An 18548-nucleotide genomic window follows, 5' to 3' on the forward strand; every position below is an offset into this window, starting at 1 on the left:
AAATGGCACACTGAAAAATCTCATCTTAGACTCAAAGTGATGCTTACTTAATCCTCACAAAGTTAAAAAAAACAGCAGAATTTAATCTTTAAAGACTCTAACTGTGGGCTTAGACCACACACACAAACTCGAATGTTTCTCGTTCCTATCACGAAGCAGTATGTCTATTTGATGTGTGTGTGTGTATAGGTGTGTGCTTGGTGGGTATTTGCGTGTCTTAGTATTAGGGCTGTCTGGCGTAGTCTGAAAGTAAGACAGTATTTGAAAAAGTCATGTTGTGCAAGCGTGTTAGACACAGAGACAGATCTATTAGCGGCTCCTGGACAGCTGTATTAAAATGGCTGGGTTATATATCACCAAGGCACAGACAGTGTTAGAACAAGGACTGAGATAGGGAAAAGCCTGTCAGGGCTCTTCAGGGAGCTGGAATCAGTAAGAGTGAAAAGAAAAATACAATTTAACAACCTGTGATGGAGGGGAAAAAAATGAATATTTAAAAGTACTCTACCCTCACAGAATCTTGTTTTTGCTTACGGTTGTAAAAGAGCATATCAACACCTAAATTAAATTAAATTCTTAAAGCTAAAATCTCTCATGAATCCGTTCTTACCTGGAATATGGCTATCCAGGCATAGCCGATATTATCAAAGTTGACGGCTCCCTTGTGAGGGTTGTGCTCCCCAGGACGACACACGTTATAGTACAGGTTCCAGTTTATGCATCCATTATTACCAGCCCCGCCCATTGCTGGGGCTGATCCAATCAGAGCTGAACTTTGGTAGGAAGGGGCCAATGAGCAAGTTGCCCCGCCCTCGGTGTAGGGCGGCACCGAGTCTGCTCCGCAGCGCTGCATCCCGTTCTCGCGCGGACCTGAGCAGATGAATGGGCTGTCTTCACCCTCCTCGGACAAGTAGTAAGGATTCATGGACCAGTTGTACAGTCTGGATGAAAAAAAAGGTTAATTATACAAAGGGCAATGTGGTATTATAAGTACATTCATTATTGATATCTGAAGTCTGATGAACTTTCTCAAGCTTTTGGTTGTTTGTTAATATATTTGTGTGTTTTTGCTGACAATTTGAAAGAAGGTATCAGTAGTATAACATCTTAATCATGTGCATTAAAATGATTTTTTTTTTTTTTAACAATAGGGAAAAAATGAATATGCCACACACAAAGTGTCATTTGTGATAAGAAGATAATCGCAAATACAAGTTGGGAAGTGAAAGAGAACAACCAAACCGTCGTTTGTCTGCACTGATGTTCGATGACTGGGATGAAATATGGAGGAATGAAAGATCTCTCTTGCTATTCAGTCAAATTCTAGCCGACGCTTTAGTCCAAAGTGATGTACGTCTGAGAGTAAGTCCAACACAGGTACATGTCATTTTGTTCATGCTGAAATCCCCTGACTTTATTAGTTATACATTCTAGCTTCAGGTATTTTAGGCTTGTCTGTATTCAAAGTGAAACATCACGCAATACCTTAAGAGCTGCCTGAGCAAGGCATTTTCTTACTAGTTTCCATGGTGACAGCTGTTTTCCTACTCCACTATATGTGATGGAGTGTACTGAGTGCATCCCACAGTTTACCTGCCTATTTATTCCTTCCCTTTCAAAGTCAAGAGCCCTCCACAACAATGAGTGTGGCTCTCAGCAGAGTGACATTCACTCTTGAAATGCTAGTCGAGGGACAAGTTTTCCAGACTGACGACTGATTGACTCCCATTATGCTGCAGACATTTCAGCCCATATTTCCTGCACAGTTTGCCTTTTGTTGTTGTTTTCTTTATCTGTTGTTTGTTTGTCTTACTTCTGCATTACTGTAACTGACTTTAACCTGACAGTGGTGAATTTGAAAAAAAAAAGATGTTCATGTTGCGTTTGCGTCTATACTTGGAATAGTGCCATTCTAACTCGCACTACATCAGACTCGAGCACAACAGTAGGGACTCCAACATAGGTAATCTCCAACAGGCTGATCATTATATGTGATCAGTCATGTCATGTAGAACATGCTCGATTCTCTAAGATGTCTTAATCTTTCTGGAGAAAGAGCTAATGCGTTAAGCTAAGGCTGCACACGCTTTAGAGCAGGAAGAAGTTGGGCGTTCATATTGAACTGGAAGTCAGACAACCGTTTGTTCTGTGAGAGAAAACACAGCAGCCTTGGCGATGAAATATTAACCGGCTGCTCTCATTTCTCTCTCGCACACAAAAAGGCTTCAGCTGTATTAGCTTTGATACAATTTGTACCATTACATCAAAAACAGAATTAGTTCGAGGATGTCCAAGGGACATGTTTTGCTTCCTGAGGTTGTAGGCTTAGAAGAAATATAATTTCACTCCCCATGGCATATTCGGTGATAGTGCTCTTATTCCCTGTCTGCTTGCATGCACGTGTGCTTTGTGTTTTTGTCTTCTTTGTGAGATAGAGGTTGTTTTCTGTTGTGCTTTTTCTATTAAAACATGTTGATAAGATATCTACAGTTTGCAATTTGGTTTCACAGCCTACCAAGTCTTAATAGGAGAAATGAAGACAAAATAAAGTACCAAACACAGTTAGTATCAACAGCAGATCAGCAAATTGAGATCGCCAAATAAAAAGCCAGATCATAAAAACACAAGAAATACAACACGTACAATGTAGATAAATAATTAACTATATAAACCTTAAAGGTTATTTAAGTGTACAGGAAGTGACCATAAATCAATCACTGCTTTCATCATTCAACGGACTGATAGCTGAAGGAATAAACGAGTTAGAGTATATGTTTGTTCACCTAGAAGGGGCAAGACAGCGCCATCCTGAGGACGTTAAAGAAAAGTCCGTGAGAGAATGTGGTCAGGTTGATCTACTATCCCTTGGCGGTCTGTTCCATACAATCACTCCAGAGGGAGCTTAAGATTTTCAGATGGACTCCTATAAACTTGGAGCAGACTTTTATAATAAAGTTCAGCAGAGTTGGGCCACAATGGTCTTTCTAAAATATTATAAATGACTTTTCTTTGGGTTTACAGTAATTCCCAAGAATGACTTTTTGCCAGATTGTTTGTAATATATTCAGGTTCTCATTTAAACCACCTCAAGAAACAATGTCACATCATCAGCATAGAGCAGATGATTAATGGCTGTATATAACAGTAAAATACATATGATTTAAAGATACAACATTTAGTTAAAATTATCTCTGTACCTTTTTCTCTCTGTCCTTGCCTCTCTCTGCATGTCTTTTAGGCCATACATTCTGTGGGCGTATGCAGTGTGGTTACTCTAACGAGTGATAATTTCCTCTTTTTTTTTTTTGCTACAGGCAATGGTTGACTGTTACGCTCTCTGACTAGTCCACACAAACTCTAACAAGAGAGCGCAAAAGAGAGGAGCGGAAAGAATGATAATGGTGGGGGGGGGAAAAAGATCATGTTTGAGTTAAATGAGCTGAGCATGTCTGATGATTTCATGTGTGCATGCTTGAGGCACCAGAGCAGGGTGGATGGAAGACTTTTTTCTGTGTGGTGGAAATTAAAAATTAATTGCATCTTCCAAGTCTCCGATTGGAGTTTGGATTTTCCACTCATCTCTGGTTTGTCTTATCTCGAGTAAAAATAACTTGAATCAGTTCCTTTTCTCACCAAAGTGCTTCTTCCCTCAATTCTAATATAGAACTGAGATCGAATATAGATTTGACCCAAAGTCTTGAACGAGCAATTTCCTGAGGGCATTGGCGCTATTTCAAGCACATAAAAAAAAGAAAAAGGAAATCTCCACACTTGTCTTTACCCTCTGACCAGATTACTTACGATGTGAAGTTCTCTGGAAGGAAGCAGCGGTTGCGCAGTAGACCCGCCCACAGCTGGACTCCCACAATGCCGAAAATGAAGAAGACAAAGAAGCAGAGGAGGAGGACGTTTCCCAGCATGGGCAGGGTGTCCAACAGCAGTGTGACCAAGATGCGCATACCTACACAGCAGAGATACAAAAAGTACAGATGCCATCAGAGGTCATACTGTCTCACACGCAATGACATTGACGGACACATTCAAGGCTCAGATGCATGGTACATTGTCAAATTCTGCATGTGGTAGCAGCTAGCAATTTCATCACCCTCCGGTTACCGTCCACCCTGACAACGTCTATTGATCTTGTCAGCTTACTGGAAGCCGCAACTTCGTCCCTACAGCCAATAGAATTACAAGTGATGAAAAATAGCAAAAGTGACAGTTTGACGTTATTTCATCCTCTGGGATTTGACTTCACAGTTTCCCTGTGGCAAATGTTATCTAACCACATGCATTCAGCATTCATCTCCAGCTGTCAGATGTGTTTAGTGTCGGCAGAGTCAGGGGAACTGGTCCCTGAGGTCCTTGCAGGCCCCCGCCCCCCTTTCACATATATAACACAGCTTTGTCACATTGACCCCACATACAGTATTCCGTGGTGCTAATGCCAATAATGACGGTGGTGAAGAACTTCAGACTGAAACAGCCTCAAGTCTCCCTTCATTTGCAACATTTGAGATTAAAAGCGTTTTGGGAATTTTACAATCATCAAGTTAGTCTGAAACTGCACTAAGCTTGAAAACAATCAATTGTATGCTGAGTCATGAGCCCATTTAATGCATTCATTAAATATATGTTGACTTGAACATTAAACCATTACTTAGGGTTGGATAACTTCAGGAAGGTTATTGAGCATCCATTTGGGCATTTTAAGTTTTCTTGGAAACAGCAAACCCACGTGAAACAGCATGTGTTATGTGTTTACCTGTTGGACTTACTGGAATTACATTTAAAAGTTCAGAGATGTCTAATCTCACAACGCCGAAGAGCGGTACAAAACCGAGATACCACAAATAGCTTTGTGCTGTCTCGTCTGGATTCACCTATGCATTTTGATCCCTGCACCTGTCACCAGAACTCAGAACAGATGGGAAAAACAAACACCAAAGTCGGGACAAGCGAACAGTCTGAGGGCTGCATGAGCTGGTTGTTGCATCCTGCCAAGATAATAGGGCACAGAGAGTGTGGCTCACTGTATACTGACTGCAGCACAAAAAGAAATGTTCATCTGTCTCCTTCCTGTCCATTTATGCAGAAAGACAAACAGAAAGAGTGAAGGGTTTGTATTAATAAGCAGACCTCCATGTTTAAATACAGCACCTGTTAAGAACCTCAGGAATAACACTTTATAGAGGAACGCTTACCTTAAAAAAAGAGGAGCACCGACAAACAAGCTTAGCTAACATTAGCAGCTAAAGGGCCCTTGGATCCGCTTTGAACACATAAGCTTGTTTTATCTTTAAATTGGTTCATTGCCCTGCTAGTCCTTCATTGTATTTATCAATTGTAACATAATTAATGAAAATAAATGAAAATGGAATAAATAAAATAATAAATGACCATAAGTTAGTCATTTTTTGCTTCAGAAAATAGTATTGTTCTGGTGACAGCCATATTACCTCAATATTTACAGTGTGTGTAGGCTTCCATTGGTGAAGTAGGCAGAATTTCAGGTCAAATCAGTTGATTGGAATTGGAATTATTAATCATGGTATTGGATTGATGCAATGACTGGCGTTTTGGCAATACCACATACTGCATTTGAGGCCGCATTCGAGGCATATCAGATACTGGTATCAGTTTTGGGACAGCTGTAACTGTGAAAGCATGAGTCTGTTGGCTTTTGGAGGGGGCTGTTTGTGTATATCTCTGTATGCACACTGACCTTGGCTTTTTATCCTTAAGTTATACCTCTCACTGTCAGTGCAATTCCCTCTATTTTCATCTCCCGCCAAGGTTTAGACCCCTCAGGGAGCAACTGAAAACTCAATAATACAAGTGTTACTTCATTCTGTCCAAGGCTGGAAAGGCTGTTTCTTAGAGCTACGGATGTCTTAACAATAAGGTTAGTGTTAGATTGTCAGTCCTCACACTGGAAGAACAATACAGCACACGTGTGTTAAATTGTTGGTGATTACAAAACAGACAAAGACACACATTAACAATCATATGATGTCATAATTTGCGTTGGACAATCTGTGTCACATGCCAACAACTAGCTTATTCTGTGAAAGTGGGGTCATTGGTAACACACACACACACTGCTTGCTGTAGCCAGACAGCACACAGGCATCCATTACCATGACAACATAGTTAGTCAGTGTAGTACAAAAACCTCCGACAGTACTCCCATGGGTTTCCAACATTGTAAGAATTGATCTTTCTTTGCAATAAATCTTGTATTACTAACATAAAGCTGGCTAAATCAATAAAAATAACAAACAATTTGACACCAGACTCAAACAGCGACTATGACATAAATTTTTAAACAACAATTCTGAAACCTGAGAGGTGTATTGGTCAAAATAGCTACCAGTACTTGCAGCCTTAACCTGTAAAATATAGTTTTGCCAAATGCCGGTTAATAATCCTGTATCATGTTATGACACTAATGTGTAGCGACCCTCTTTAGATGTGGATTCATGGCGTCTTCTGTCACAGAGCTTTTAGGAACATGATTAAGAATGTGCGAGCTCACACTCAACAGTAGGGCCGTAAAACATCTGATGGAGGGCGATTAAAGTTAAACTTCACCTCGTGGCTCATCAGACAATTTACCATAAAGGCACAAAGCCCAATATCACAGTAATCTAACGAAAAACTTGTACACCACAATTCAAAATATGACGCTATAAAATTGCCACCAAAAGCTCTGAATGCTTAGAATTGTTTAATAGGTAATTTCCCTTCAAGGATCAGTAATGGATATCTCAAAAGTGTATTCATGATTGTAGACAACATGTTATTATTGATGCGTTTCAAACATGGACTTACTTGGCACTCTGTTGATGGCTCGCAGCGGCCTGAGGACTCTGACTGTACGAATGGCTGACAGACTGGCATTGTGGCCATCCAAAGAATACTCCATCACCCTGAGGACACAAGAGGAGGGGGGGGGAAAAGGTGAGCGTTTTTCAATCAGAATCAAAAGAACTTTATTGATCCCTAAAGTAAATAATAGTGGTACGGTAGTTTACTAAACCATGTTCATTTTAGTGGTAATGCCACTAATGTCACCATGAGAAATTATTGCACAAGTAAAAAATCAGCAGCTGCAAAGATACTATTCCATGTTGATTGGGTGCAAACAGATTCTACATCGTGTACATATTGCAAATGTTATAAAACTGTGGTTATGAACTAATATGCAGGGCGAGTTGTTGTCATATTTCTTCATGTGCGGTCAATTTGTTAACATGGATGTAACTAAACAGGTCACTAAAGATTCTTGTAATGCTTAATGCTTCCTGAAGTAGATAGAATCAGAGGTACGGTCTCTTATTTCAGCACCTAAGCAACGTAAATGTGACGAGAAGCAGAGAGAGAGAGACAGAGGGATACAGTTATGGTCTTAGCTGTGTGACTGTGCTGGCTGCGTGAGGAGTGTGTGTGTCGTCATACTGGCTCAGCACTGAGAGCGTGGGAGTAGATAAAGGAATTTCTGGCAGCCGACTGGGTCCTGCACTTGTCTAAAACATACAAGATACTGGGACCACAGCCTTCAGTATGGTCTGGCATGACATGACATAGACTTTCAACTGAAAAGGATCGGCTATAAAAAAGTGGATTTTTGAGCCGCTTCATGATTTGTAAATATTGCACTGAATATCTTTCACAAAAGATTTACTGACTCTATGTTGTCAGGTTTCTTTTTGTTGTGTCTTTGCTTGTATTCACTAGGGACATTTGTACCAACTAGTTTCTTGAAAATTCAAACTATTTGACAAGTCTTAAGGTAAGAAAACCATCAAGGGTCAAAATTGAGCACAATTTATAGAGTGCGGGGGATATCTTGTGCATTCATTGTTGCAATGAGCTGTGTTATCTTTTCAGACCAAGAGGGATGAGAGCATCTGTCAGTAAACGATGCCAAATTGGTTTGCCGACTGTGGCTAACCAGCCTTCAGTCCCCCTTGTGGGTTAACATCCACTTGCCGGTTCTAAATGTGGTTACGTATTGCTCCAGTTGATATATGCCAGTTTTACCTTAACTGCACATTTTCTGGATGAGGAGAGCAGGCATATTAACCGGCCAGTGTCAGGTTGCTGCGTTATAGCACAGACACAACATGTAACAAGCATTGTGGGCCTACATTAATAATAAGAATATTAATACTATGTTTAATTATTGAATAATTCTGGTCTTGACTAGCAAGGGTTAGATGTTAGATCATTGAGTTGATGGAATCTTGCACCTCTCATCCTTTCAGTCCATATAATTCCTACTTTCAACGTGAAGCTTTTATTTCTGCCTCCTGTCAACCTTAAATTGCAGCCTTGCTTGTCAGATTGTTGTTCAAGAAAGTGTTATGTTATTCAAAGCAGACTGCTATTTTCTAGCTGCAGACGACAGAAAAATGAGCAGTTCTTTTGTGCAAGAGAAAAAAAAAAACAATGTGGCATACAAACCCTGCCATGACGATGACAAAGTCAAGCTGGTTCCACTTGTCCCCAAGGTAACAATTCGGGCCAAAAATTCCCAGGGCCACCATCTTGATGACCATTTCCACAGCGAAGAAAGCAAAGATGCAGTCGTCCAAAACCTGAAGGAACATGATGACAAGGTCACGTACAAAGACGGCGTTAATGTTTAACAGTGACGACAACAAAAAGAGGAAAGTGGCTTATTGTCAACAGAATAAACGGCCAGGTCCTTGTTCAGTTTTCTAGCCAATATGAAGGCTTATTCTAAAGACGCTTTATTGGAGCCAGTGGAGGTTGTCTGAAAAAAGAAACTCCTGTCTCCATTAGTTAGTCTCATCCCGGCGGGGAATAGCTCTAGCTAAGCACGGCTATGACTGTTTCTCAATTAATTACACATCTAGCACGGCAAAGAGAACGTCTGTGTTTGAATGTAATGAGCGCATCTCAGCTCGCCAAGAATCAACATAACACTACAGGAAAAGCTGTTTTGAAACAAATGAGGAAGACGAAATTAGAAAAGAATAAAATATGTTTTCAGTACCATTTAGTAACAAGTAGGATTTATTTTGTGATTGTTCTTGGTTTTCCAATCAAGTCCAATGACCTAAAGCAGAAGTTAAGGCTGTATAGGTGGTACAACATCCTCATGACGTTCTAATCTTATTCTCTTCATTCTAATGAACAAGACACAATCAAAACTACAACGAGCAGCAATCAACATGTAAGCTAATTTGGAAATAGATTGGATAGTGTTCCCCAAAGAGCCATATTACTACTGAAATTGCAAATAACCTGGCACAGTTCTTTAGCTACATTTAGTTCTGCCTTTCTTTTTTTTTTTTAGCCAGGGCTGAGGCAAACAGTGTGAATGTGAGCCACCTGTTTTCATACAGTAAATAACACAGAACGTGCATTGTGCCCAGTTATGAGTACGTGGGAGTGACACTGACCTGCAGGATGCGGCACCACTCCGACTGGCAGCTGACGTCCTCACAGGGCTGGAACATCCCAAGAGTGACACAGTTCAGCAGGATCACCAGCATGGAGAAGTGCTCGAACCATGTGCAAGAGCAGGTTAAGGCCAAAAACATGATGATCATTTTGAAGCATTAACAACACACGGTGAAGAACAACACGCTTGGTACGAAACCCTGCAAAAAAACATTGCATAGCTTACACTGTTAATTCTACGGGATATCGATAGAGAGGGGAATGACACGCAAAAAAGGAAGCACAGAACGGACCTGAACTCAGGGCTGCTTCACTTCGAGGACCACAGGCTCAGCACATTTGGCGTGCGCACTAATCGCTAGGCGTTGCCCCACAAATTAACAATTTTATCAAACCATACAAACTGTTTGGGGGGTGTAAGAGTCTGGATTTGGAAACAGATTCTGTTAAAAACAAAAGTGAAGCAATGTTTCTATTAACTAAATAGATGATCAAAATCAATACATGTATTTTGTGTTTTTGTATCCCAACAGATCATATCAGGAGTGCTGATCACGAGAATAAACACTGATCAAACACTACATCAATCATGTTGCAAGTTCTGTTAATAAACTCATAAATCCATTGTGGTAGCACTTACAACATGATACATGATGGAACCAGTTCATAAACACAAGTTAATTAATAGAACAAAAATAGAAAGCATATTTCACGACCCTTTCCCAAAACAACATAATTAATTAATAGATTATATCACCACACCCTTTACCATAATAATAATAAAAAAACAATTCAAACTGAGTAATCGAGTGTGTAACACTGAAAGACTGAGGGAGGCAACTTTAAAATCATGTTTCCTCTAATGAAAAGAAAAAAAAGGTTTGCCATGAGAATAAAGAATAAATGTGGTCTCCATCTTTCTATGTTGACAACTGTTGGTTTTCAAGTTTTAGCAGAATACTTTGCTCAGCTACAACAAGCTCCACAATCTGGTTCAAAGAGAGAGCAGTGAACAATTTTGAACGTTTCAGATCGTACTCTTCTATACCCATGAGATAGCTTCTGAGGAGACTATTTCCTGGATTTCACTATAATTTGTCTTTAAAAATAAAACGATGACAGTCAAAAGAACCCTACAGAAAATTCAACCTAGAGGAGATAAGTACTAAATTAAAACTACACCTAAACGTCCCTAACTGCCCATGATGTAAGAGGAAAATATCCATCGTGTGAACATGGGTGATTTGCAGGTCTGTAGGTGTTTTTCTGAGCCCTGGATTCCACCATTCACCTTAAGCTTACTTGACACACCCTAACAAGTGTGCAACGAGGTTAAGTAAAAACTCTATTAGCTAATCCTATGGGTGGCTTAAGAATTATATTGACACAGGTGTCTCCTATTTCTTGCAAATGCATCCGAACGTTTAGGGGGAAAGAAGATAGCCTGCTCTATTTTCCTTGGAAAAAACAAGGTCGCTGCCAATGTGCCAAGCTCCCATTGCCATGGTATGCAGCAGCTGAATGCTGATGTTAACAGAAGCAGCAATACCGTGGGAGGCAGGAAGAACACAAGCCTTGCCACTTATCCTCTGGAGGCACATTTCAAAAAGAATTAGTGGGAGATATTAAGCATGGGAGCGCCACTGAAACATGGGGAATTTTTAAAAGCAAGGCGAGATGTTAAAGGGTTAGTCCAGTTCAGAGGCCATGCTCACACAGTGTGAACAACATTTTATGAACTTAATTCTGCAGGAGCAACATAAACTCTGCTACATTCACCATGTTCACACGGCAGCTGCTATCCTGTGACATCAGGGTTTAGTGGGAAGCTCACATGCAGTCTTAATGATCTGCTACTGTGTTTCAAAGTTTTCAAATCGTATAAACACAGGATAACTGACAAAACCATCATTTCAACATATTTTGATTGATCAGCAACTAAACAGACATTGGATAGTAAATATCTGGAGGCTAATTGGGAAATATTTGAAGTTTGATTAGCCACGATGTATGAAGTTAAACAACATTTCCAATAGCCTTTTACCGTATGTGCCTTTTGATGGCCGCTAATGTTGGCGTTCAACTACTTTCTAGCTTAAAATAGTTAAAGTAGTCACAGCTTACAGTTTGGTAGAATTACAGTAAACATTAGGGACATAGTAAACTCCTTGCTTATGATGTAGCTTAGCTAAAAGTATGTTGAATGCAAACTTAGCGGAGAGCACCAAAAGAGTTTTCACAGGAGTTGCTTCGCCTTGAAATAACCGCAAATAGTTAATGTTATGAATGATGAATAAGGTACAATTCTTACTAAATCACAACAGGTGTTGTAAGCAATCAACCAAATCCTTCTCAACAAAATTGTTAGCTAGCTTAGTTAACCATTTTCTATAAATGAACACTTCTACTATTGTATTGTGTAACACGATCAAACAGTAACATTAGCTAGGAAGTGTTTGAATGCTAACGTTAGCTGTTGTATTATGAGCTATCTACAGTGCCGTTTTAATTTGAAATATGGCCTGATTTTTTATAGTAATCTATTGTCTCTTCAGTCGTTAATCAAATTAAAAACATTTTTGAAAAACAAGATGTTGAAGATTGGCCCCATTTACAAACTTTAAAAACATTAGCACATTCTAACAACGTTTGAGTTTCCTTCCCTCAAAGCATTTAAAAATTGTGTTTACTTGCAATGTCTTAATATCAAGACAAAGAGACATTTTCATTTGCATGTATGACCTTGGGGGCAGTCACTCACTTTGCTTCCTTTTAACAGCAACACATGCACACTAAGTCTGGCGACATAGGGTCGATTTATTTTCTTCAGAGATCAAAGATTCAGTAATCTGCGGAATGAAAATGAGAGATTTGAATATTCAGAGAAACTCTCTCTCTCTCTCCCTCCAGTGTTGCTCTGTGCCTCCCTGTGCTCTGCTCTCTCTAATTCCTCTTTAATCTCCACAGTCAACACCTCCTGAGCCCCCTTCTGTCTCCAGCTCTCCCACACACATACACACAAACACACACAAACACACACAAACACACACACACACACACAGCTGCATGCATGCATGCATAGACACACACTAAGCATTAATGTTTAAGTCCTCAAAGTCAAGCCAGGCAAGAGCTGCAAAAGGAGCTCAGCGTATGAAATGCTTTGCAGTAATCAGAAAGCAACAAAGATCCTGGTGTTTTTCACATTTTTGTTTGGCACTTGTCCAAACACAACACAGTTAAATTGAACTGACAAATTAATAAGTATAGTAATGGCTTCCCTGTGTAGCTATGATCTTGGTCAAACACTTTAATGTGGCGGAGACTAATCCATGCCTGCTGCAGAACGCTCCTGGTCTCACAAGCTAAAGTCGATTCATGCCTCAGCACTCTAAGGAAATCAAGTGATGTCCGCACTGTGTCACACTGGATGTAGGACATCGTTGGTATTCATAGGTTTAGATTTGGGTAATCTTAGAGATTAACCAATCGCACGCTGTGACCTCTGATGGCATGCGCTGGTTGGAAAGTTTGAGTTCTTTAATAAAGGTCATACTGCAGGTCATACTGCATAGACAAACTATGATTATTTCATTACTTCCACGATGGATGAACAATTCCAATAAGAAAGAGGAAAAATCTGAAGGAAAATCCAGTTGAATTTCTATCTAAAACAATATCATTGATGACCAATTAGCTACGGTCAGACAACAGCTAGCGTTAGCAGTAAGCCAGTTATTAGCCCACTATGAGAGCTATGAGTACTGCTAGGTAATACTTATACTGGCAGACTTAGGATTTTAAATCAAGCCGGTTCAAGACCATCGCTGAAATGCTATTTTTCCAAGATTTTACTCTGATTAGAAGGAAAACGCCCCTTTCCCGGTTATGCCCGTACTAGTACTTTTTACTTTCTGTGTTCTCAAAAGTTTCAGAGGTGACGTCATATTGTATTGATAGACACATTCAGGCTCATGAAAAAAAGAGGAACAAATAAGTGCGGTGGTGGCATTAGAACAGCTTGCACAAACGGCTAATATATGGAGCATTAATTACATTCATTTCTCACCGTGCAGTGACTCATTGACTATCTTCAGCTTCTGCTATGCTAATATGAAACAATATAAGCCGTCCAAGGTAAACAAAACAATGCAGTATCTGTAATAGCCTGTTAAATTTGCACTACACTCTGTAACAGCAGAGTCTCACACCCAGCGTGACTGTGATAACACTTACACACATTCACTAGCCATACACACACCAACACATGAAACATTTACAAATACATAGAACTTGAATAAATTCTTGCATTTAATTTCCACATGATGAAAAGCAAAGTTGTGCTGCACCTTTTATAATATCAAAATGTCTTCATTACTGAGCTAACACACACACACACACACACACACACACACACAGACACATATTTTGACACAAACGCTGCAGATGCAAGACAGCAACAATCCCCCAACACAACCTCTCAGGCATACGTGGATGCACAATGAGCGTGAATACACTGCAGAGGTCTCACAGCGCACAAAACAATGTCAAACCCACTCCACATTGCGTACACGGTGTGAAGCCCACTCCAGTAGAGCTGTCAGGTTGGTGCCAGAGCATTCAGACAGAGCGGAGGACACGGTAAACAATAAAAAGAGCACTGAAGCACCACAGAGGAACAACCGTCCAGTTGTCTCCAATCACAGCAGCTCATTCAGCACACGGTTTGTGCACCGTTAACTGTGACGGAAAAAACACACTGTAGGTTTGTTGAATCGCAACCACATTATCAGCTGTTTTCTGTTTTTCTCTACTTAATTATCTTTCCTCGATTTTTTCCTCTCTTCCTCTCCCCAAGAACAAGGAACTCAAGTGAGCCTCAGCTCATAAAGAGAACTTATTCCTATCTGCTCCACGACTGTGCACTTTTTGTTCTGCAATAAACTACAAATTTAGCCTGTCCCTTCTGGTTAGCATGCTCTCAGGCTAACTACCGCTTCAGCCTCGGACAGTTTTCAGGGACAACTGCATGATCACACAAAGACACAAGTTGGAATTGGAAGGGAAGCAAGATGTGAAACTGATAGACGTCCACCTATTTTTGCCTCATTCGTGCCACTTCAAAGGAGGTAATTAGTGCACAAAGTGGGAGAGATTCAGATGAGTCGCAGTCGAGTGTGGACAGTGGCACAGCACTTCTTCTCTGATATGGAGACGGATGTCTTTGGGGGAAAATGAAGAAAGAACACTGTCTTATCTGCAACAGTGAGGTGCATTGTTGAAATGATTCGGGGGTTATTAATGGAACCCTAAGAGGCTATTGATGAATTGGAAGGGAAGAAAATAGGAAAAGGATCTTGAGGAGGAGGACAAAGTCGACTTTTATTGTGAAACCGCAGTACCACAGACTTTATCGTTAGTGAGAAAGTGGAAAAAGGTAAGATGTTCATGAGATGAACTTGTATAAAAAAAAAGAAACTTTCAGACCCACAATTATGTAAGAGGTACAGAAATTAAGAAAACTGTTGAGCATAATAAAAGACACGAGGCCTCCTTGTATTTTCATTGCCTGTGTATTAAAAAAGCTTTAATATGAAAACAGAGCAGGAACAATAACCAGCACCCCACCAAACATGAACTCTGTTCAACTCCCTACCTTTCCTCTACTCCCCCCTTTCTCAGTTCCTTGACTCTCACCTTCACCCCTTCTCTTTATCTTCCGCCCCACCCCTCAGCCCCGCACATAATCCACCCGACTATCTCAGCTACTAGCCTTTGACCTCCATCTCTTTATCTCAGCCTTTCCCCCTTTACCGTTTACATTTTCAATTCATTTTTCTCCCCCCCCCCCAACCCACACACCCTCCCATCCCACATTTTTCATGCTCCAGTCTGTCCCTCTTTCATTAGAGGAGAGCAAACTCAATCCCATCAGATGTAATAACCTAATCAGGCTCTCGACTCAGGTAGATCAGTAGGGCAGCGGTGTGTGTGAGCGTGTGTCTGTGCGCCCTTGGAATGAAAAGAAGAGTATGTGTGTATGTATTTGTGTTGCTGCTTATGATACGCATACTAAAATATGTCACTAGGTCCTTTCCTTGTATCTTTGTATATTAGTACAGTATATCATCTACCTGCCTGGAGGTGCATTTTACTTCTCAACTAGAAAAATACAACCCAGGAAGCACGTTTATGTACAAAATATAAATACCTATAAATAACCCTAACCCATCTGAAACAAATCCAGTTATAACTGAAAACAAAGTGTAAAGATTTATAATAACAGTCTGAAATACAAACCCTCTGATTCTACATACGATTTAGAATCAGGCGGCTTCTACATCTACATGCTCTGACATTCTTCCATTTCGAAGGATAAATCAGGCTTTTGTTTATCTTCATTTTATGTGAAAATTGTCATAATTTACTTTGTAGCCAGGGGTGTGTCATGAAAGAGGCCTGGGGTGGCACAAGCCCCCACCCTTGAAGTTCAATTGGCCACCCAATGGTACCCCCAGAATGCCCTTTGCTGTGAATGGCTAACTGCCCAAGCAGTGGTGGGACTTTGGTGTAAACCATTTTAAAATGTGTTGCAACAGGCATGCTCGTAGCTTTTGTGGCATTTCAGTGTAGTTCCGATTTCTTTATTGGTACTTTTTACTTTGACCTTGATAGCCGTATGTTCTTTTTTAATTCATCAAAGGATCAAGCATGAAATATTGATGTGTTGCAATTCTCCTGAGGAATGTAACATCTGAATGACACCTTAATGTTTTTTGTAAACAGACTTTATTACCTCTGCAAAAGTCAGCGCCCGAGTTAGGCCCCCGCAGTCAAAAAAATCTGATTACACCCCTGCTTGTACCGTCATGTTTTATGGATTTAAATACTTTTTACAGTGTTGTCACCAAGCATCTCTCTGAGGATTTCATTCCTCCTTCAACCAGCCCTCTGCTATGGAGAACACTGATAGGTTTAGAGCTTCTACTGCTGGCACCACCCTGCAGACCAAAACAGGCTGTTTGTCCTCCTTCCTTCATCACTCCTTTCTCCCTTAATGAGCTCTGTTCCCCCCTCTACTGTCCTTTCTTTCTATCCACCCTCCACTTGCTCATCTCAAACCTTTGTAATGAATAACCAAATTCCGTTCTGCTTCCCTCCACCATGTTTGTCTTCTCCTCCCGTTTTCTCTCATCCCTCTCTCCTGACACTCTCTCTGCTTCTCCTCCTCTTTGCCCCCAAGTGATCCTCCTCACTCTGTCAACATGGCAATGGGAGTGCTTCCAATGCAGATTCTCAGCAGTGTTTGATTGGGATGATTGTTCATTTATTTCACCATCTGCCACAGGAAAAACAAAAAAAAACAAAGACACACACACTCTCAAACATTACCTCAAAGACACACACACAAAAAAAAACTCATGCCTCCCACTGTGATCACTACTGTGCAACAGAATGACTGGTTGCAGTCGCATGTGTCGATTGCGTGAGTGTGTTGTGCAAGAGTGCGTGTATGTGTGTGTGTGTGTGTGATAACTCCAGATCAGCTCATCACTTTGAGTCCCTGAAGGCGACACGATTCCGAAACAGAAACTCATAAATCAGCCTGTCCCTGAACTCGCTCCTCTCTCCCTCGTCTCCTCATTCCTGCTTTCATCCCTCCATCCCGCCTCCTCCTCCAGCACACCCAAGAGGAGGCTGAGGCAGCAGTGACGCAGTTACACCAGGATTCCCTCCGTCCTTCTGTTATCGTCTCTCCGATGCATGCTCTTTCGCCATACCCAACTTAATCCTTACATACCTTTTTAAAAATCCACGGAGGTGGAGGTGACTTTATTTCTGCCGAGAAATATTTCTGTTTGACTTCTGGATCAATTTCTTCCCGAGTCTGTTTTAGTGCGCAACGAGACAGATTTCATTTTTGGTCAACTGCAACAAAAACCTCCAGTAGGAGCAGTTGTTTCATGAAAGCTATAAATGATGAAACCGGACTGAAATACATCACACCTGCAATAAAGGCATCCCAAGGTGAGATCCTCTTCACTATCGCATCCGTCCCATCATGTGCAGGTAGAGTGTTTGGGCAGGTCTGTGTGTGTGTTGGTGTATGTGGGTAACAGGGTGTCAAAGAAGAAGAAAAAGGGAGGAGAGAAAAAGAGAGGGAGAGATACAGAGAGCCCTAAATAGAGCAGCTGCATCTGGTGGGGCCTGGCCTTAAACCTGGATCTCTCTCTCACACACACACACACACACCACTCACAACCACACACCCACACACACAGGCTTACACACCTGGGGCAAACATGACTGAAATGGTTCAACCCTTGAGCTCGACCTTGAGGATTTGGCTCCCCTACATGTACTAGCACAGTACCACACAGACATTGGCAGGTTGATATTACCTCTAGCTTAAAGGATTAGTCTGCTAATTTTCTGTGTCTATGAAAGACCAAAACGAAAGTATTTTGTCCCAAAAGTAGGAGAATGGCTCGGTAACGCTTGGCTACATGTACCAACTTTGAAAAAACATGGGCACTGCACTTTATTTAATAGAATACAGCATGCACTAACCCCCCCCCCCCCCCCAAACAAAACCTTTTACTCAAGAACTCAAGAAAATCATAGTGCCAATCAGTGATTCTTTGAATGCTAGAAAACAAAACTAAATGTTTGCAATCAAACACTTTTTTAATCTAACATTACAGGTTGATCATTTTAAACAATATAATAGAAGAGCTTAAAAACCAGGCCGACTGGGGCGCTGGTGGCGCAGTGGTTGGTGCGCGCGCCCCTTGTATGGAGGCTGTCGTCTCAGGCGGGCAGCCCGGGTTCACATCCCAGCTGTGGCCTCTTTCCCGCATGTCATTCCCTACTCTCTCTCTCCCTGATTTCCAGCTCTATCCACTGTCCTATCTCTCCATTAAAAGGCACAAAAAGCCCAAAAATAAATCTTATGATAAATAAAAAAACACCAGGCCGACAGTAATATAAGGTAAGAATTGATTTAATGCTTAAATCAGCATTTTATGATTTATATGTCGGTCCAACATGACTAACACTATATGCTGTTTTCATTTCAAATATTGTTCCCTAGATTTTTGCTTCCCATTGTC

General features: G+C 40.9%; 1 protein-coding gene across 2 annotated transcripts in view; it reads right to left on the minus strand.

Annotated features, from left to right (window-relative positions):
• cacna1ha (calcium channel, voltage-dependent, T type, alpha 1H subunit a) overlaps window positions 1-18548 on the minus strand; it is a 108482-nt gene that overhangs the window by 46888 nt on the left and 43046 nt on the right. Inside the window, exons 3-7 of one of the 2 annotated variants that reach the window (XM_065964262.1) lie at window positions 9435-9544; window positions 8470-8603; window positions 6835-6932; window positions 3802-3961; window positions 611-941 (exon numbers count right to left, since the gene is read on the minus strand). In XM_065964262.1, the coding sequence (XP_065820334.1) occupies window positions 611-941; window positions 3802-3961; window positions 6835-6932; window positions 8470-8603; window positions 9435-9544 (833 nt within the window). Of the gene's footprint in view, window positions 1-610; window positions 942-3801; window positions 3962-6834; window positions 6933-8469; window positions 8604-9434; window positions 9576-18548 lie in introns of those variants that run through there. The other variant, XM_029280364.2, reaches the window with a different exon arrangement.

Source organism: Labrus bergylta, chromosome 16 (genome assembly GCF_963930695.1).
Source record: "Labrus bergylta chromosome 16, fLabBer1.1, whole genome shotgun sequence".
In the NCBI taxonomy this organism is placed as follows: domain Eukaryota; kingdom Metazoa; phylum Chordata; class Actinopteri; order Labriformes; family Labridae; genus Labrus; species Labrus bergylta.